The 20,267-nt window shown below is 39.9% G+C and overlaps 1 protein-coding gene across 7 annotated transcripts in view; it reads left to right on the top strand.

The window, feature by feature from the left end:
• The window catches only part of cadps2 (Ca++-dependent secretion activator 2), a 173,881-nt gene that overhangs the window by 138,208 nt on the left and 15,406 nt on the right, over positions 1-20,267 (top strand). For 2 of the 7 annotated variants that reach the window (XR_005695094.1, XR_005695091.1), the window contains 4 exons: positions 4,577-4,591; positions 5,972-6,015; positions 6,812-6,886; positions 7,248-7,262. Coding sequence is in view for 4 of the 7 variants with exons in the window: in XM_040026725.1 (XP_039882659.1) it covers positions 4,577-4,591; positions 6,812-6,886; positions 7,248-7,331; positions 7,490-7,522 (207 nt within the window). In the remaining 3 variants the exon portion in view is untranslated. Of the gene's footprint in view, positions 1-4,576; positions 4,592-5,971; positions 6,016-6,811; positions 6,887-7,247; positions 7,332-7,489; positions 7,523-20,267 lie in introns of those variants that run through there. The other 5 variants (XM_040026725.1, XM_040026723.1, XM_040026724.1 and 2 more) reach the window with 3 other exon arrangements.

Genomic DNA, 20,267 nt, shown 5'->3' with positions numbered 1-20,267 from the left:
CGTCTAGATGAACAGAATCAACTTTTGGAGATTTACTGACCTGGATGATTGAGCATGCATCAAGACGTACAGGTGCGTGATTAAACCAGGTGTCTGGACACAGAAGGCGAGATACCCTGGAGAGTCCTGCCTCTGTACCAAAACCAGAATACACAAATACACACGACAGAGGAGAGAGAGAGAGAGATAAGAGGTGGGAAAGACAGAAGAGCTAGTCGACCAGTGAGTGCAGACGGACCGTCACAGTAATAGAGAACCAAACGTGGTGAAACAAAGAACATCGATTCTGACTTCTGATTTTCTCAAAATGTATGTTATTGTCTACTGAAAATTACATCTCCAATAGTTTTATTATTAATTTAGCCTTAGACTTTTAATTTATTGAATGGAGACCTCAGTGAAAAAAGTTAACTGACCATTTTCTGTTCCTTGAGAGGGACAAATTGATTATATATTGTCCTTGAATCCTGGGTTTCCAAACACAGCGAATGTCAGTTTGACATCAGATGTTTCAGTCAGTTTTGTCAGGATTTTGAAGTCTGCCTAAATAACTAAATAACCTTGATGAAGAAATAGAACATTCTCTGAAGTTTTTAAGAGGAAGAAATTCTTTAAAACTTTTCTACAGCTTACTGGTTTTACATGTTTTACTTGTGTCGTTGAGTGGTTGCAAATATGACTGAAGGAAATTGAATACCATGGTCATGTTGAGTTTTGTGGCTCAGGATTGTTGCAAATTCTCAAAATTACTTACTTGAAATATTTTATTGAGTGTCATAATAAAATGTGTCAATATTGTTGGACAACAGAACTTTGAAGATGAAACAATTGCTTCAAAGTAAACTATAGAATAGAAATGAAAATTAGTTTTATCTTAAAGGACCGAGATTGCTGAAGAAGTTCATCAGCAGTTCTTGGGAAACCTCCACAAAGTTACTTTCAATGATGACAGCGTTGCACCATCTCAGATCTGGCTCATCAGGCTCATTATGAATGAACGAGAGAAAGACTATTCTGCAAATTGTCATAATACCTTTATGTCTTTGAGCCTCACCCAACAACTTTTGCTGTGTAGGATGTTTGAAAGCTCTATTATTTTAGTTACAACTGTATTTTTGTTGTTATTGTTTAGAGAACAAATCACAAATGGATCTGAATGAAGTCATGAGTTGAATCACACAGCTGTCAAGTTTTGCAGTAGAACATGTTGGGCATGCTCTGTTTAAACCCTACACTGAAAAAAGATCAAAGGTACAATATAGCAAAACCACTTCGTCAGATCAAAATTAATTGATAAGGTGATAGTTATGGCTCTTCTCCATACAGTAGTATTTCTTCCTCCAAACAAGTTGTAAGGGGTACTCCACGTTTTGACCTGCCAGCATCTTTGCTATGGTGAGAATAAGAACCTAAACTGTACAGGGAGTGCAGAATTATTAGGCAAGTTGTATTTTTGAGGAATAATTTTATTATTGAACAACAACCATGTTCTCAATGAACCCAAAAAACTCATTAATATCAAAGCTGAATGTTTTTGGAAGTAGTTTTTAGTTTGTTTTTAGTTTTAGCTATTTTAGGGGGATATCTGTGTGTGCAGGTGACTATTACTGTGCATAATTATTAGGCAACTTAACAAAAAACAAATATATACCCATTTCAATTATTTATTTTTACCACTGAAACCAATATAACATCTCCACATTCACAAATATACATTTCTGACATTCAAAAACAAAACAAAAACGAATCAGCGACCAATATAGCCACCTTTCTTTGCAAGGACACTCAAAAGCCTGCCATCCATGGATTCTGTCAGTGTTTTGATCTGTTCACCATCAACATTGCGTGCAGCAGCAACCACAGCCTCCCAGACACTGTTCAGAGAGGTGTACTGTTTTCCCTCCTTGTAAATCTCACATTTGATGATGGACCACAGGTTCTCAATGGGGTTCAGATCAGGTGAACAAGGTGGCCATGTCATTAGTTTTTCTTCTTTTATACCCTTTCTTGCCAGCCACGCTGTGGAGTACTTGGACGCGTGTGATGGAGCATTGTCCTGCATGAAAATCATGTTTTTCTTGAAGGATGCAGACTTCTTCCTGTACCACTGCTTGAAGAAGGTGTCTTCCAGAAACTGGCAGTAGGACTGGGAGTTGAGCTTGACTCCATCCTCAACCCGAAAAGGCCCCACAAGCTCATGTTTGATGATACCAGCCCAAACCAGTACTCCACCTCCACCTTGCTGGCGTCTGAGTCGGACTGGAGCTCTCTGCCCTTTACCAATCCAGCCACGGGCCCATCCATCTGGCCCATCAAGACTCACTCTCATTTCATCAGTCCATAAAACCTTAGAAAAATCAGTCTTGAGATATTTCTTGGCCCAGTCTTGACGTTTCAGCTTGTGTGTCTTGTTCAGTGGTGGTCGTCTTTCAGCCTTTCTTACCTTGGCCATGTCTCTGAGTATTGCACACCTTGTGCTTTTGGGCACTCCAGTGATGTTGCAGCTCTGAAATATGGCCAAACTGGTGGCAAGTGGCATCTTGGCAGCTGCACGCTTGACTTTTCTCAGTTCATGGGCAGTTATTTTGTGCCTTGGTTTTTCCACACGCTTCTTGCGACCCTGTTGACTATTTTGAATGAAAGGCTTGATTGCTCGATGATCACGCTTCAGAAGCTTTGCAATTTTGAGACTGCTGCATCCCTCTGCAAGATATCTCACTATTTTTGACTTTTCTGAGCCTGTCAAGTCCTTCTTTTGACCCATTTTGCCAAAGGAAAGGAAGTTGCCTAATAATTATGCACACCTGATATAGGGTGTTGATGTCATTAGACCACACCCCTTCTCATTACAGAGATGAACATCACCTAATATGCTTAATTGGTAGTAGGCTTTTGAGCCTATACAGCTTGGAGTAAGACAACATGCATGAAGAGGATGATGTGGACAAAATACTCATTTGCCTAATAATTCTGCACTCCCTGTACATCAGACTGACCTAAGTAGTTAGCGCATTTGGTTTTAGTAATATTAGTTATTTTTGCAAGAGACTGATTTTACAAAACAAGAATTCTGACTTTCAAAGACTCGAACAAACAAATTTGCAAGGTTTTTTCAAAAGAAGACTAATTCTGGATTGCTGCCATCTTTTGCTTTAACTGAGTAGATGTGCAGCAACAAATTCCTGCAAAAAAGTTCTGAGATTTCTGTACACGGTCCTATCACCAAAGGTTAACCTCTCTTTGCTCTTTCCAGCTGATGTCACTCACCTAACAATTATTCCTATCCTTTTTCATTACTTCTAAATTCTATATTAACTCCTTCCAGTTAAACTGAAAGATTCTACTTTCATATAATGTCTCTACACCATGAAAAGCATTTTATCAAAAACAGAAAAAAAAACAAGTATTATTCTGAGGTATTTGTTGTTTTTTTTCCTTAATACTATCTACAGTTTAAAAACTTAGCAGTCTGTCTCAGCTACTGCAGTGAACTCAGTCAGATACATGGTGAAGTGGCTGTGGTGCCACTGAGTGAGAGCTGCCTCGCTGACATCTCGCTAAAATGGATTGAAAAACAGAAATCTACAGAAAATTTGAATACTTACTGTCACAGAAACAATGTGGTCAACAGTGATGAATGCAGAGCTATCTTATGATTGTTGTTTCTGGGCTTTCACTGAGTCTTCACACCCACTCATGTTTCAAAAGCAAAAGCAGACAAGTGGGCAGACCTCCATATTTGACAGGAAATTACCTGCCAGATAAAAATAAAATTTGGAAAATGAAAAAAATGTAATGTTTCAAAAAGTAATAAAAGCGTAAAAAAAAGAATGAAAATAAAACAAGAAAAAAATGTTAAACTTTGTGGACATTGTAAGAAGGGTAAGAACCTGTGAGCAACTGATAAAAGAGGAGCACATCTTACTTTTACTCCATGGTCTTTTATCAGAATCTGAATCAGTCCAGCTGCTACTGCTACAAAAGACTGCTACATTTTATGTTGGGGGGCAAATTGACCCCAGGAAACAAAACCTTCCAAACATGACTGCCATACAATTGAAATAACTAAGTAAAATTAATGTAATATTTAAGTAGTAGGTATTTAATATGCAAAATTGTTGAAGTTGGTCAAAAATAATAAGATGAACTAATTCAAATGGAAGAAAATGTTAGATGAACTTAAACTGTTAAAGTTAGGACTGTTTAAAAAAAAAAAGTTTACAAAACTTAATTTACTTAATTATTTTGAGTGTTTGGTTTAAAGTGCACGCAAACAGTTTTCAAGCCATATTACCAACTTGGGAATTAAAAGATGGGATTGGAGTTCATTTACACCTACTTTTCTGGCTGTTATGTTAATTATGTTATGAAAAGGCCACAAGCAGTTTCAGTGTCGTCATATGGATCATCTGTTTGACATGTGTTGAATGAGTTGAATATTGCAAGTCATTAATTGATGCATTTAAAAACTAAAAATAAGAAAATCTTGGCTTACTGTCCTTTTTTTCTTTTCTGTCTCATGTTCTCCACCATCCCTCATATCCATGTTTCCTTCTCATCATTGTTTGAACACCAGATTGACGGACAGTGGGTAAGTGCCTCCACCGCCTCATTAACCTTCCTTTCCCCAGCCCTTCCCATTTCCTTGTTAGGAAATCTAAATTAACATCAATAAAATGATGAAAAATGAACAGAAGTTTATTTTCGCTTCCTTTGAACCCTGTAAAGTTGAGCCATTTATTTTGTCCAGTTGATGGTTAATGGTCAGTTAATAGATATGTTGCTATCTGCAAACTCTAAGCATATGAAGCACAGTGAATAAATATGTTCTGCAACTTTGCAGTACCTGGAAAGAGTACCATTACCATTACGTGATATTCATACTCAGGAGATTTGATATTTCTGGTGTTTGAGTTGACGCTAGCTAACTTATAAAACTCGGCTAAAACAGCTAATTATAAAAACTGAATTAACGTTAGCCTTTTTTCCTAGAAAATATTTTGATGTTGAGTGTTATGTGAATGTGAAGATTTGTCAGGATTCTTCAGCATGACTAATAAAGAGTGCCAACCTGAAGATGGGAGTTTTGGTTTGGTTTTAAATTAAACAGTCTATTTTGCATTAGACTAATCTATTAGCAAAATTAAGCCTGGTCTAACCATACAAACCAATGATTTTCTACAGTCATTGATTCAAACCATTTTAAAGTATGTCGGTAAAACTGGTGGAATGTTGTAAACAGCTTCATGTAAGAACTAGTTTCTTTCATCTAAAAGAAAATACACCTCCAACTTGTAACAGTGTGAAGAAGAATGTCTACCCATCCTTCAGCTGTATGCTAAATGCTAGCCCTGGCATACCACTAGGGGAAAATGTGTATCCCTGAGGGTAACCACCTACCAAATGATTATGTGATTGCCCAAATCTGATACCTTTGAGGTGAACTGGCCCCTTTTGAGTTGCTTGTAGGGGTTGTGAATGAGCCCCATGAGAGTCTGAACTGAATCCAAACCAACAATTTTCTGTTTAAGTTTTAGAGTCTACTGATCTCCAGAAAAGTGTTTGGGCGTTCTTAAATCCCTCTGTGCCAAATCCTGCCGTTTTAGAAAAAACTGTGAGGGGTTTGACTGGAAGGCAACACAGAGTCTGTGAAAAGTCCACCCTTGATAAAGACTTCTCTGGTTGATTAACAGTTTTGCTTTTACAAAGCCCATGAAATTGCTAATCAATGTGCTGTTGTTCTGTTGCTGAGCTCATTTAAATGGTGAGGGATGGGTAGAGGGGGGGGGGCTCATATTAAAAATGTGACCTAATTCTGATCTCAGCCAATTCGCAAGGCTGAAGTAGCAGCAGTAGTTACAGCTCAACAGGCAAATAAATGTTTTTAAAAGATATAATTGTTCTTTTCAGTTTTGTGTCGCATATGGCAAAGACCAAACAATTTCTTCTCCTCCTCTCTGCTTTTTTTAAGGCAGGCATTGTAGGAAAAAGGAAGGAGCAGTAGTGTTAATTGAGGTAAGAAGAAGAAAAAAAGAAAAGCTCTCAAGATTTGCTAGGAAGATTCAGAGCACTGAAAGAGAGCTGCCATATTGAAGACTTTTGGAAGGGAAAAAAATTGGCGATGACCTCTCTGGACCCTCAATTTGTCAGCGATCTGTATGCTTTGTTGATTGAAATTTTTAATTTGGGTGTTCTTTAGAAGGCCAGTGAAAGGGCATTGTCACTAAGAGATGAACCCCCCTGCTGCTGCTACCATTCAGTGCTCAGCCCCTACATTTTTTTCTTTCTCTCTCCTTCCTTGAAGGGAAAAGGGTGCCATAAAAAAAAATATATATATGTATATATATTTATTTTTTTAAATTTTTTTTATTTTTTATTTTTTTTACGGGGTGGCAAACGAGACATGAAATAGTGGATTAATTGAATCTTGTGTGAGACTTTGGTCCTCTCAGCTAGAGCACTGCTTTAGAGGAATACAAGGCTGCTCTAATTGTAGGGAGATGCACAAAAAGTATCCTTCAGATTCCGTCAGGTTTCCAGCACAGATGGGCATATTATTCAGCTGCATAATGCACCCTATTAGCTGCTTAACACAGCAGCGTTACACGGATGGGAAGGTTTTCTAGGCTGTCCTGGGAAGGGGTGCATGTGTGAGGATTTGTTGTAGGTTTTTATTTCTTTTGCAGCACAGACAATACTGTTGTATATCAGAGCAGAGGGGTAGTCTGTATTACGTCTGTGCCTGGTCAGTTTCCTGAAAATAACAAATGAATAATGTGACTTTTTGTCCCCCCTACCCTCATCCCTACAGCAACAGTACCACTCCAAAATTGATGTTTTGATTGACGAGGCATTAAAGGACATTATTACATCACTCGTGTCAAAGGTAAACCTCACCTTTACTCTTTTACGCTTTATTATTTCGTATATTTTTCAAAAATATTTTAGTAGGGAGAGGGGTCAAACCATACTCTTTGAAAACCCAGCCTAGCTTTTGTTTGTTTGTTTTGTTTTTCCAGATTTTGGTATTTAGACACTTTTTTCCTTTGATTAATTAATTTCATGCTTTTTTTTTTGTTAAAGAAATGTGAGTTTCATTTTACAGAAAGGGGGAGCTAATTTTTGTTCTTCTAAAAATATTCCAAGAATCTTGAAACAAGATTAGATAATAACTTTCCTCACTAGACTCAAGAAAGCAGCTAGAAACCTAATCTTAGAAGTGTTTTTGTGCTCCCACCTGTCTGTAGTTTGCTGCTGTTTTAAACGGTGTCCTCTCCAAGCTCTCAAGATATGATGAAGGGACATTCTTCTCTTCAGTCCTGTCTTTCACAGTGAGTAGCCATGTTTTTGTTCCTGGAAACGGAGTGCTGTGCTGTTATTTCACTGCTTATCCAGGCAACCTGTTATTTGCTGGAAACCAGATCTTTACAGCTGAACTTCAGCATTCTTTTTCTTCATCCTCTTTCCCCCCTTTCTACTCCCCTGGTAGGTGAAAGCTGCTGCGAAATATGTGGAACTCCCTGTGAGTCTGTCTGCCTGCTGTTTTATTGTTCAGCCCATTCATCACATATTTGTGTCTCCATCCACATTGAGATCATTCAAGTTTTGGCTGGAAAATAAAGCAACCTGTAAATGCAAAGTGGCTGCTCTTTGCATAGAGCCTAATGCATCTGCATGTTACTTTTTTTCCACACAGTGTCAAACATATGTGAAAGATAAGGAGGGTCTTTATTCTGTCTGCAATACCAGAAACAAAGATTACATAACAAACCAGCATTTGGCTATCAAGTTGTTAATGAGCTTTTTTAACATCCATTGAAATTTTAGAACACTTAAGAGTTTAAAAACAATTTCTCAATTCAGTAAAAAGTAAAGAAATTCATACATATCAAACAAAAATTTAATTATGTTCCTTTTTTTTTTTTTAACTTGTGTCAGTTTCTAATTAAAGGTTTTTGACAGGTATGCAAAAGACATTGAATGTGACTGAACAAACTGTTGTTGAAAAGCACTCTTTTCTAAATATTTAGTTTGTCTTTATTCATAAGGGGTGCAACGATACTCGTATCGATATTGAACCGTTCGATACAGTGCTTTCGGTTCGGTATGCATATGTATCGAACAATACAACATTTTCAATTTATTTTATCAACTTTCCTTCTGACGATGCTGTCTGTGTCGAGCGCTCAGTGGATCTGCGCTCGACAGTGCAGCCTAGGCGGAGTAGTCGAACGCAGACTCACTGAGCGCAGGGCAAGCTAGCGAGACAGAAGTTTAGCTCTCCTTGCAACATGGCAAATTGAACCTCCCCCATCCTCATTCAGATGTGGCGTTTGGAACTATTTTGGTTTTCATGTGACGTATGACCCTGAAGGTAAGCGCTAAAGTAAAACAGTATGTCGGATGTGCCACGCAATGCTCAATTACATGGGTGGGAACTAGTGTGTTATGCTGGGCTTACACTGTGCAATTTTTGGCCCATTTTGAGCCGATTTTTGAGTCGTGCGACCGTTTTGGCGATCGGCCCGATTTTGGCCTTCATCGTGCGTCGTGCATCGTGTAGTATACGTGGGGTAACGAGAAGCGATTAACACCTCACGACCAGCTCCCGATCATCAATCGCTTGGTCGTGAGGATTTCAAACCTGTTTGAAATCCTCGCGACCGTCGTGAGGGTGTCACCGCAGTTTGTCACACTGCGCACGCGCAAACACAAATGTCAGCGAAAAAGACGGCACAGCACGGCAGTGGAGCCTGTGATCTGGACACAAGCGATGGAGGCACAATTTGTAGAACTATGGCAAGCTCATCCGAGTCTTTTCGATGTGGCCTCGCAAAATTATCACGACCACAACAACCGTGAAAATAGTTGGATCGACACTGCTGCTCAATCACAGCTGCCTGGTCAATGTTTTTCATTAGCAATTTAGCAAAGTTGATGGTGGTGGTGTGCGTGTCTGTGTGAGTGAAAGACAGTGAGGGAGAGCGAGCGACAGAATTTCTGTTATAACCTTCATTTTATGGACGCACAGTGTGAGCACTCAGGTCGCATCAGAGCATCGGGTCGTATAGTGTGAGACCCTGCATCGTGACCTATGAACTTCTAACCCCTGCGAGTCAATCGTGCAGTTTGAGCAGGAGCTGAATCGCGCGACTGAAAAAATCGCACAGTGTCTGCCCAGCATTAGCGCAGTTAGCTCGTTACCGTGTTGGCCGTCCAGCCCCACACACGGGGCGATCCGCGGTAGCTCGTTAATGGAGATTTGCCGTGTTGTGGCGTTAACGTCATTTCAATGAAATTAACGCTGACAGCACTAGTGGGAACACAACGAATATGACTGCACATTTACTCCGACAGCATCCTAGTGCAAAGACAAGTGGAAGCAGACAAAAACAACAAGCATGCTACAAACTTTACCCGAGTCATTTAGACAGCCGTTAGCACATGATTCTCCTTATATGTTTAATATGCTGCTGAGAATATAGCCCAGAAGAAGCGGATAGTATAGCTTTTATTTTGGAAAGAGACATTTCTCTGTAATAAACTCTCTTTTCCAAAGATGAGTGATTCCTCAATCAGATACAGGGCTCGCAAAATCGCTAGCCCGACGTCCCGGGGCTAGCGATTTTTCCAGTCGGGCTACCAAAATCTATCTCTGCCCTGCCCATCGGGCTATCGTAGGAAGGAAAAATATATGTCAATGCTTTTGCATTCTTTCAGAAATGTAGCTGGGTAATTATGTCATTGGCATCGGTGAGCCACTGTCAATATGTGACATATTGAAATCGCGTTTGAATTTGCGCTTGTTTTTTTGCTTTCACTTTGCAATCGCGCGAACTGTGTATAGAGAGCGACAGCACTGATTGGTGAGTGATGATAATTTGCGCACCAATTCCTCTGACATCGTCTTATCAATCGTTAGCTTACTACGCAAACATCATGACAAGTGAAATCTCCCGCAGCTTAAACATGTGAGAGGTTGATCGCGCAGAGAATCGCTGAGCGTTATGTGTGTGTGTGTGTAAAAGCAGCAGGATATATATTTTAGTTCTGCTGAGCCAAATAAGACAGGTCAGGGTGAAGAAGTGACAGCCAAAGAAAAGCTTACCACAAAACGGAAAAGTTATGACAAATCAGACTATAAGGCGAAAAGAAAGTGCAGCTTTATGGTTTCATGGACAAAAGAATTTCTGTGGCTGCAATATGACGAGCTAAATAACCAGGGCTGCACATAAGTGGTCCGCAGGTGCGCATTCGCTGTCAAAATAAAAAACGCACATAAGATAAGAAGTTGCAACGCGTGTTTGCGTACATAAGATTTTCTGGAGGAGGACAGACATTTGTTTAGAACTCTTAAAGATGTCGAAGAAGCTCCTTTAAGCAATTACTTTGGTTTTCCTCCACCTCCAAAGAAATGTCAGAAGGAGTCCGAACCACAAAAGAAGCGCGTATTCTCGGAAAAGTGGTTGCAGGAGGTGAGCTGACTTCAAACAAATGATGAACGCACAGAGATGTGGTGCAGAATGTGCCGTGAAAATCCCACTCTAGCGGACAAAAACAGTGCCTTTTATATGGACGCGAACGCGCGTTGCAACTTCTTATCTGGTGCGCGTCTTTTATTTTGACAGCGAATGCGCACATGCGGACCACTTATGTGCACCCGTGTAAATAACATAATGTTCTGCCGGGTGTGTTGTTGGTTTTCCCTCGATTTCTGAGTTGACAAGCGCCTTTGTTACTGGGATCAGTCATTTTAAGAAAGGCCCCCATTGGAACCCATGAGAAATGCAAGAAATGCATTATTGCTCAGTCTGCAATATCTTTCCCAGAACAAACACCAATTGCAAATAACATACTAAAAATAAACCTGAAAATCAGTTTAAAACAGCGTACTATGTTGCAAAGAGTGAACTACCACTGGCACAATTTAGCAGTCTTTGCAAACTTCAAAAAGCAAATGGCCTAGATCTTGGTTCCACTTGCCTGTTACCCGTGACTTCAGCGGAAATTTCAAATTCAGGATCTGACACAGACTGATTCATGTCCTACACAGTTCTTACAAGTTCATAGAAATTTCTGTTCAATTAGAACCAAGTATTTGAGTTGATGATTGTAATTTTTATACAATGTTGTAATTTGTTTTTCAACAATTTTTTGATTAATGTTTTGTTACAATATTGTACATTAAAGTATAATATTGTAAAGGAAACAAAACATCAATCAAAAAATTGCTCCCTTTTTTTATTCGGGCTACTTAAATTTAGTCCCTGCCCGAAGGGCTACCAGGGATTTTGAAATTTTGAGAGCCCTGAGATATATTTATTTTTTTAATTACTTTTGTTTCAGCAACATTAAATTTAAAAACTGTACTTTTGAGTTAAAATATATATTTATAAGTTTAATAAATGACAAATTAAAAAGGCATGAACATTTTTTTTTTGTATCGGAAAAATATCGAACCGTGACACCAAAGTATCGAACCGAACCGAACCGTGAATTTTGTGTATCGTTGCACCCCTTATATGTATATATATATATATATATATGTATATATGTATGTATGTGTATATGTGTGTATATGTATATATATATGTGTGTATGTATGTGTGTATATAAGATAAGATAAGATAAGATAACCTTTATTAGTCCCACACGTGGGAAATTTGTTTTGTCACAGTAAGGAAGTGGACAGTGCAAAAGTTATGAGGCAAAAATTTGAATACAATAAGAATAAATACAGTACACAACTGTACAGAATAGAATAAAATACTATATACAGTAGAATAAAATAAAATAAATATACAATAAGATAAAAATAGAATACAAATACAAATACTATATACAACTGAGTAAAAATACAACGATGACAGAAAGGATTATTGCACTTAGTATTATTGCATACGTATGGATGTGTGTGCTTGATCAGTTTTTATATGTATGTATGTGTGTATATATATATATTAGGGGTGCAACGATACTCGTATCGATATTGAACCGTTCAATACAGTGCTTTCGGTTCGGTACGCATATGTATCGAACAATACAAAATACATTTTTAATTTATTTTATCAACTTTCCGTCTGACGATGCTGTCTGTGTTGAGCGCTCAGTGGATCTGCGCTCGACAGTGCAGCCTAGGCGGAGCAGTCGAACGCAGATTCACTGAGCGCAGGCCCTGCACAAATTGAACCTCCCCCACCCTCATTCAGATCTTGCGTTTGGAACTATTTTGGTTTTCATGTGATGTATGACCCTGAAGGTAAGCGCGTCATGGACTAAAGTAAAACAGTATGTTGGATGTGCCAGCAATGCTCAATTACATGGGTGGGAGCTAGTGTGTTAGCGCAGTTAGCTCGTTAACGTGTTGGCTGTCCAGCCCCATGCACCGGCGATCTGTGGTAGCTCGTTAACGGAGATTTGCCGTGTTGTGGCGTTAACGTCATTTCAACGAGATTTACGCTGACAGCACTAGTGGGAACACAACGAATATGACTGCACATTTACTCCTCTGACATCGTCTTATCAATCGTTAGCTTACTATGCAAACATGACAAGTGAAATCTCCCACAGCAAGCTTAAACATGTGAGAGGTTGATCGCGCAGAGAATCACTGAGCGTTATGTGAGTGCGTGTGTAAAAGCAGCAGGATATATATTGTAGCGGGTCAGGGCTGTTCGGGGTTCTGTTTGTACAGTTATGTTTTGTTTATGTTGCCATAGTGACGGGTGACGCACTCTCGCTGCGACGGCGTGTCCTTCCGAGGTCAGAGGGCGCCCTGTGTGCTGTTGTTGTTGTTGCTGAGCAGTTAGCTAGCGGCAGTGTTCTTCTGCAGATGTCAATAAACGGCTGTGCTCGCTGGCTAGCTCACGGGAAGCAAGACCAAACGATACCTCCGTCTCCTCCTTGTCTGAGCTCGCCACATTGGTGTCAGAAGTGGGATGATGGTGGCACCCCATGTTCTGACCCGAGTGACTTTTCCCCCGCCGGTCGTGACCGGCCGGTGCGCCAAAAGAAGGCACCTGGACATTTGCAGGACTTTGTGTGGGGTAATGGGGTCGTCGGGGACGACTGACCCCTTAGGTGGGGGCTATGTAGCGGGTCAGGGCTGTTCGGGGTTCTGTTTGTACAGTTTTGTTTTGTTTATGTTGCCATAGTGACGGGTGACGCACTCTCGCTGCGACGGCGTGTCCATCCGGGGTCAGAGGGCGCCCTGTGTGCTGTTGTTGTTGTTGCTGAGCAGTTAGCTAGCGGCAGTGTTCTTCTGCAGATGTCAATAAACGGCTGTGCTCCCTGGCTAGCTCACGGGAAGCAAAACCAAACGATAACTCCGTCTCCTCCTTGTCTGAGCTCGCCACATTGGTGTCAGAAGTGGGATGATGGTGGCACCCCATGTTCTGACCCGAGTGACTTTTCCCCCGCCGGTCGTGACCGGCCGGGTGTTGTGCCAAAAACTGATTGTCTGCCAAAAACTGATTTCCGGTATTTGCCAAAAACTGATTGCTCGTATTTAAACTGCTATAAGTAACTTGTTGGCATATAATATGTGAAACATATGTCAAATGCATCCCTCATGGATGACACAAAGTCATATTGAGCCACAAACAACATTCGTGTAACAAGGTAGAAGCCGCAATCAGTTTTTGGCAGCGACTTTTATAGAACCTTTATTTATGCAGTTAAAAAAATCTCATTAACATTAAAATGTCTTTTGTAAGAGTAAGACAGCAGAAATGGCAGCAAATATTACAATAGTTCTGTAAAAATATTGTAAGTGGGGAAAAAGGACCGGATTGGTTATAATGTGAGTACAATAACACAGAGTTATAAAGATACTTGAAAAAACAGATAATCTTTTAATTCTATATATAACCCCTTTGTAAACGCTGTTCACCGAAGTCTATTTACCAACATACGTAAAGATATTACACATAAAAAATACACGGAAACATTGGAAATCACTTTTTGGCAGGCAATCACTTTTTGGCACAACACCGGTGCGCCAAAAGAAGGCACCTGGACATTTGCAGGACTTTGTGTGGGGTAATGGGGTCGTCAGGGATGACAAAAAGAAAGTGCAGCTTTATGGTTTCATGGACAAAAGAATTTCTGTGGCTGCAATATGACAAGCGAAATAACCAGGGCTGCACATAAGTGGTCCGCAGGTGCACATTCGCTGTCAAAATAAAAAAACGGGCACAAGATATGAAGTTGCAACGGGTGTTTGCATACATAAGATTTTCAGGAGGAGGACAGACATTTGTTTAGAACTCTTAAAGATGTCGAAGAAGCAAGCTCCTTTAAGCAATTACTGTGATGTTCCTCCACCTCCAAAGAAATGTCAGAAGGAGTCCGAACCACAAAAGAAGCACGTATTCTCGGAAGAGTAGTTGCAGGAGGTGAGCTGGCTTCAAACAAATGATGAACGCACAGAGATGTGGTGCGGAATGTGCCGTGAAAATTTAATAAATGACAAATTAAAAAGGCATGAACATTTTTTTTTGTATCGAAAAAATATCGAACCGTTACACCAAAGTATCGAACCGAACCGAACCGTGAATTTTGTGTATTGTTGCACCCCTAATATATATATATATATATATATATATATATATATATATATATATATATATATATATATATATATATATATATATTAGTCAGTTTTGTAAGCAATGCATTGAACTGATAGAGGAGAATTGTTAGTTCAGTGTGTTTGGGTTTCACACTTCAGTACGTTATTATTATTGAAAAGATCAAAACAAAACATAAAGGAGTACAATTCTTTTTTTAAAATCCTATTTAATTAAGAAAAAAAAGTTCAATGAAAGGTCACTGATTCCAGATTTTTATATATTTATAGTTTTAAGGAGAGAACAGGAGAACAATCTTAAGCTGCTGTATCTCCCTCTATCCTATAATTCTCTCTGGTTCCTAGCTTACTTCCCTCTCAGCTCCTTCTTCTGGTGAAATTATAATGTAACCCCTACCTTGGCCTTCTGGTCTTTTGTCTAGTGGTAACCTGACATGTGTGCCTCTTTTGGGATAAAGGGCAGGGGGCGGAGCCTTTTGGACTTCACACCTGGTCACAAATACACAAAGCATTCATTTTCCACTGTCTAGTTTTCCTTTGTTTCACTTCATTGTCGTGAGTGGGTCAGTTTATTTATGGCTGATTTCTTTTCCCAAATATAATTTTAGTAAACTTTTTCATTAATACCAACGCACCTTTTTATAGGATTATTAAAAACGATGAGCTGTAACCATAGTTTATTATATTTAGTTTCTATTGTAGATTTCCAGAATCCCACAGCGTAAGGGTTTTTGTCATTTTATATCTCTTTGTTTTCCACTACTGTTAATAACTATGTGGTGGAAACTGAATCATCAGAATTTTATAAACTTGTTTTTATTATATCTCATCACTATATAAGCTAAAACTTGAATGGTGCATTCACAACTGAAGTGCGTCCTAAAAAATGTTAGCTAACGTCTACTAACTAAACGTTACCTCAGCAATGGAGATTTAAGTATGATTTTGGATGGTGCCTGTTAGATGTTGCGGCTAACGACATTTAATGTAAATATGATTGCTTGAAATGTTAGCTAAGCAATGGAAAATAAGATCTGTAAAAATTACATATAAGTTGCTTTATATTTTTATCTTTATCTTTACCAGCCAAGCATCTAATTTACTTATTATGACAATTATTACATTTGTTGTTTTTGTTGTCATTGTCAAGACTACTCAAAGAAGCCCTACTATTAATTAAAACTTCAATCTTCATGCAGAAGTGGAAAGAAGGAAAATAAAAGGAACACATACGTGCAGAGAAAGCTCTTGAAGCATGTAGTTATGTCAACCAGGCTTTCATCAAATCTGCAAAGATGCGCAAGAAAGAAGATTAGACAACAACTAGGCAGAAACATAACAACATAGTCGTTCCTCATCTTGCAGGTTTGTTAGAGGATCTCAGAGCTTCAGCCACACCTAAAAAATGGTTGATCCCAAGGATAAAACGTCCTTCCCCAGACCTTTTTAACTGGAGAAACCAGCAACTCCATAAATGCATGGCACAGTATAGAAGAGCCACCTTGACATGACAAGATGCAGTTGTACATCTGTGCTATATACAGTGGGGCAAAAAAGTATTTACTCAGCCACCGATTGTGCAAGTTCCCCCACTTAAAATGATGACAGAGGTCAGTAATTTGCACCAGAGGTACACTTCAACTGTGAGAGACAGAATGTGAAAAAAAAATCCATGAATTCACATGGTAGGATTTGTAAAGAATTTATTCGTAAATTAGGGTGGAAAATAAGTATTTGGTCACCTCAAACAAGGAAAATCTCTGGCTCTCACAGACCTGTAACGTCTTCTGTAAGAAGCTTTTCTGTCCCCCACTCGTTACCTGTATGAATGGCACCTGTTTGAACTCATCATCTGTATAAAAGACACCTGTCCACAGCCTCAAACAGTCAGACTCCAAACTCCGCCATGGCCAAGACCAAAGAGCTTTCGAAGGACACCAGGAAAAGTATTGTAGACCTGCACCAGACTGGGAAGAGTGAATCTACAATAGGCAAGCAGCTTGGTGTGAAAAAATCAACTGTGGGAGCAATCATCAGAAAATGGAAGACATACAAGACCACTGATAATCTCCCTCGATCTGGGGCTCCACGCAAGATCTCATCCCGTGGGGTCAAAATGATCATGAGAACGGTGAGCAAAGATCCCAGAACCACACGGGGGGACCTGGTGAATGACCTGCAGAGAGCTGGGACCAAAGTAACAAAGGTCACCATCAGTAACACACTACAACGGCAGGGAATCAAATCCCGCAGTGCCAGACGTGTTCCGCTGCTGAAGCCAGTGCATGTCCAGGCCCGTCTGAAGTTTGCCAGAGAGCACATGGATGATACAGCAGAGGATTGGGAGAATGTCATGTGGTCAGATGAAACCAAAGTAGAACTTTTTGGTATAAACTCAACTCGTCGTGTTTGGAGGAAGAAGAATACTGAGTTGCATCCCAAGAACACCATACCTACTGTGAAGCATGGGGGTGGAAACATCATGCTATGGGGCTGTTTTTCTGCCAAGGGGACAGGACGACTGATCCGTGTTAAGGACAGAATGAATGGGGCCATGTATCGTGAGATTTTGAGCCAAAACCTCCTTCCATCAGTGAGAACTTTGAAGATGAAACGAGGCTGGGTCTTCCAACATGACAATGATCCAAAACACACCGCCCGGGCAACAAAGGAGTGGCTCCGTAAGAAGCATTTGAAAGTCCTGGAGTGGCCTAGCCAGTCTCCAGACCTCAACCCCATAGAAAATCTGTGGCGGGAGTTGAAAGTCCGTGTTGCTCGGCGACAGCCCCAAAACATCACTGCTCTCGAGAAGATCTGCATGGAGGAATGGGCCAAAATACTAGCTACTGTGTGTGCAAACCTGGTAAAGACCTATAGTAAACGTTTGACCTCTGTTATTGCCAACAAAGGTTATGTTACGAAGTATTGAGTTGTATTTTTGTTATTGACCAAATACTTATTTTCCACCCTGATTTACGAATAAATTCTTTACAAATCCTACCATGTGGATTCATGGATTTTTTTTTTCACATTCTGTCTCTCACAGTTGAAGTGTACCTCTGGTGCAAATTACTGACCTCTGTCATCATTTTAAGTGGGGGAACTTGCACAATCGGTGGCTGACTAAATACTTTTTTGCCCCACTGTAAGTCAATCTTTCAAGGATGCCAATGTTCACATTTTGGACTGAGAAGACAGAGGAGTAAATAAGCCCATCTAGTTCCACTATGAACAACCATCATTGAACAGAAGTGGTGGCTCACAACACCAGCTGTCAGCCACCTACAATACAGTCTTGAGATCCTTTCTCAGGTACCTAAACCCCCACTCACATCTTACATCAGGTGACCTCAATAGCTGACATGGTGGGTGGGGCAAGGTCACACAGTGTTTTCACTTGAAACTTCTCGTGGTAATGACCCAGGCCTTTTTTTTTTTTTGACACCTTGGCTCATGTGATGATGCACATGAGTAATAGCGGGTCAGTGACAACCTCCTAAGGGACAACCCCCACTAGGGTTTAAATACCTGGGACTCTCTAACTTTTGGTTTTACAACTGTAGAAGCCTCTTGCATGAGAGGTGAAACATCTTCAAAATACTTAACGTCCAGTCACCTTCTTTTCAAACTCCTTAGACTTCAATCTTAAATAATCAGAACGGATTAATGGCTGATGTACCACAGGCCCTTAAGGCGGCAGTGCATCTGGAAAGTATTAAAAGGGCTTCACTTGTTCCACATTTTGTCAGGTCACAGTTATATAGTTCAAAAAAGCTTACACAACTAGCCTCATTCATCTATTCACATAAGCACTTTCTTCTTTGCCATACACGACATCCACCTGGAAAAAAATTAAATGAACCCAAGGCAGGAAATGGAACTGATATCATTGTGAAGTTACTTAATAATTTAATGCCCCATTACCCTGATAACAAAAGGCACCTCCTCCCTCTCCTCTCTTTAGACTTATACCTGCACTGATCAGTACCTGTACAGGAACATATCTTTATTTTAAAATGTTTTTTGTTGCTGTCAAATATTGATAAGTTAACAGACATCCATTATCTAGATGCAGAGAGGATTACTAGTGTTTAGGTAAAACTAAAGAAACAGTAAAGGAGATTGAGAGAGCAGAACGGGACAACAGTGACGAACTACTTGTATGTGCATTTTCCCTTTTTCTCTGTCTATCCTTTCTATTGCTCAACACGAGAGAATCTCTAATCTTGTTGGCTGGAACTGTGCCGACATCTGTGATCTGTCATGGTGCTTTGTCGCCTCGCCAGAACAAAAGAAAAAGAGGTGAATGACTGTGAAAAGCCTTAAGGGGAGGAGAGGGTAAGGGAAAATTGATGTCTCAAGTGACACCAGGGGCATTTACATGTAGCCAGTGACTCACATACACACTCTTAAATGTTGTACCTCATACAGGAGAACTGTACTTTGTACACTTTGAACCTGTCCATATATCTGTGGTTGTGTGGCAAATGTGCACAGATGTATAGGAACCTGACTGTTTTTCTTTCAAGTCCAGACTTTATGACCAACCTGAATATTATGCTTTTGGTCTATTATGAGTCTAAGCAGTTTTGACCCACCAAGGCATACGGGTACCAAATGGCACTTTCATAGATATAAGATATCTAAAGGTGCCGTTTGATATCTGAGACTAAGTTAACGTGACCTGTCATGGCATCAAGCCAATTCACGCCAATGTATGCAGCACTGATTGGCCTTAATATGTGTTGTTATCAACAGATATTGTTGTTCACCTCAAGAGAATGTATGTTCAAGTTCAAAGCGATGTTGCTCCTGGTTTTAACATTTCAACCTGCTTGTGGAACTTTGCTGCACATAACATCTGTGCTAGTAAATGAACTGACCACCACACGTGCAGTAAATCCAGGCCTTGTCATGAGATCTCCAACTCACTACCTCCAGTGGAATTTCACTTGTAAAGTTAGGAACAGCACAGCAGCACGGTGGTTAGCACTGTTGCCGCACAGCAAGAAGGTCCTGAGTTCAATTCCACCATCAGGCCGGGGTCTTTCTGTGTGGAGTTTACATTCTCCCCGTGTACATTCGACCCTAAAAAGGATAAGCGGAAGCAAATGGTTGGAAGTTAGGAACATTTTTTGACTGTAGGGTTCTGCTAAATCGACTGGTTTTATATAGTGTTTATATAGTGTTTCTCTACCACACCTGAGGACTCAAAGGCTTTATACAATTTGCTTCATTCATCTAATCACACCCATGAATACAAGCACCTTTTTCTGTGTAACTGCTTTCTGTGTAACATTCACACATTCATAGAGCACTTGTCTATATCTGGCATGCAGATGACCTGCTCAACCTTCTGATATTCAGCCACGCCATCAATAGGATTGCTAGATTATTATTGCTATCTTGATAATATGGGTCAATCCATTTAAAACTGTAAATGACCAGAAACATCAAAGGGAAGAGATAACAAATGCGCTGAAAGAGGATAGGGAGAATACTAAAGCTACTTAAAAACAAATTAGGGGAAGTGAATGCAGCTGGGGAACAACAAAGGAGCAAGTAATCAGGGAAATGATACAAGGGGAAGTCAAACTGAACTCAAGGCACAAATAACTATCAAAATAAAGCAGAAAATAAAACATGGTAAGTAAAAAAATAATGTTTTTTTCCTGAA

The sequence above is a fragment of the Simochromis diagramma genome, unplaced genomic scaffold, assembly GCF_900408965.1.
Source record: "Simochromis diagramma unplaced genomic scaffold, fSimDia1.1 OVJJ01000293.1, whole genome shotgun sequence".
NCBI classification, from domain to species: Eukaryota; Metazoa; Chordata; class Actinopteri; order Cichliformes; family Cichlidae; genus Simochromis; species Simochromis diagramma.
The sequence above is the reverse complement of the archived record's forward strand: the minus strand, read 5'-3'. Positions and strand labels throughout refer to the sequence as shown.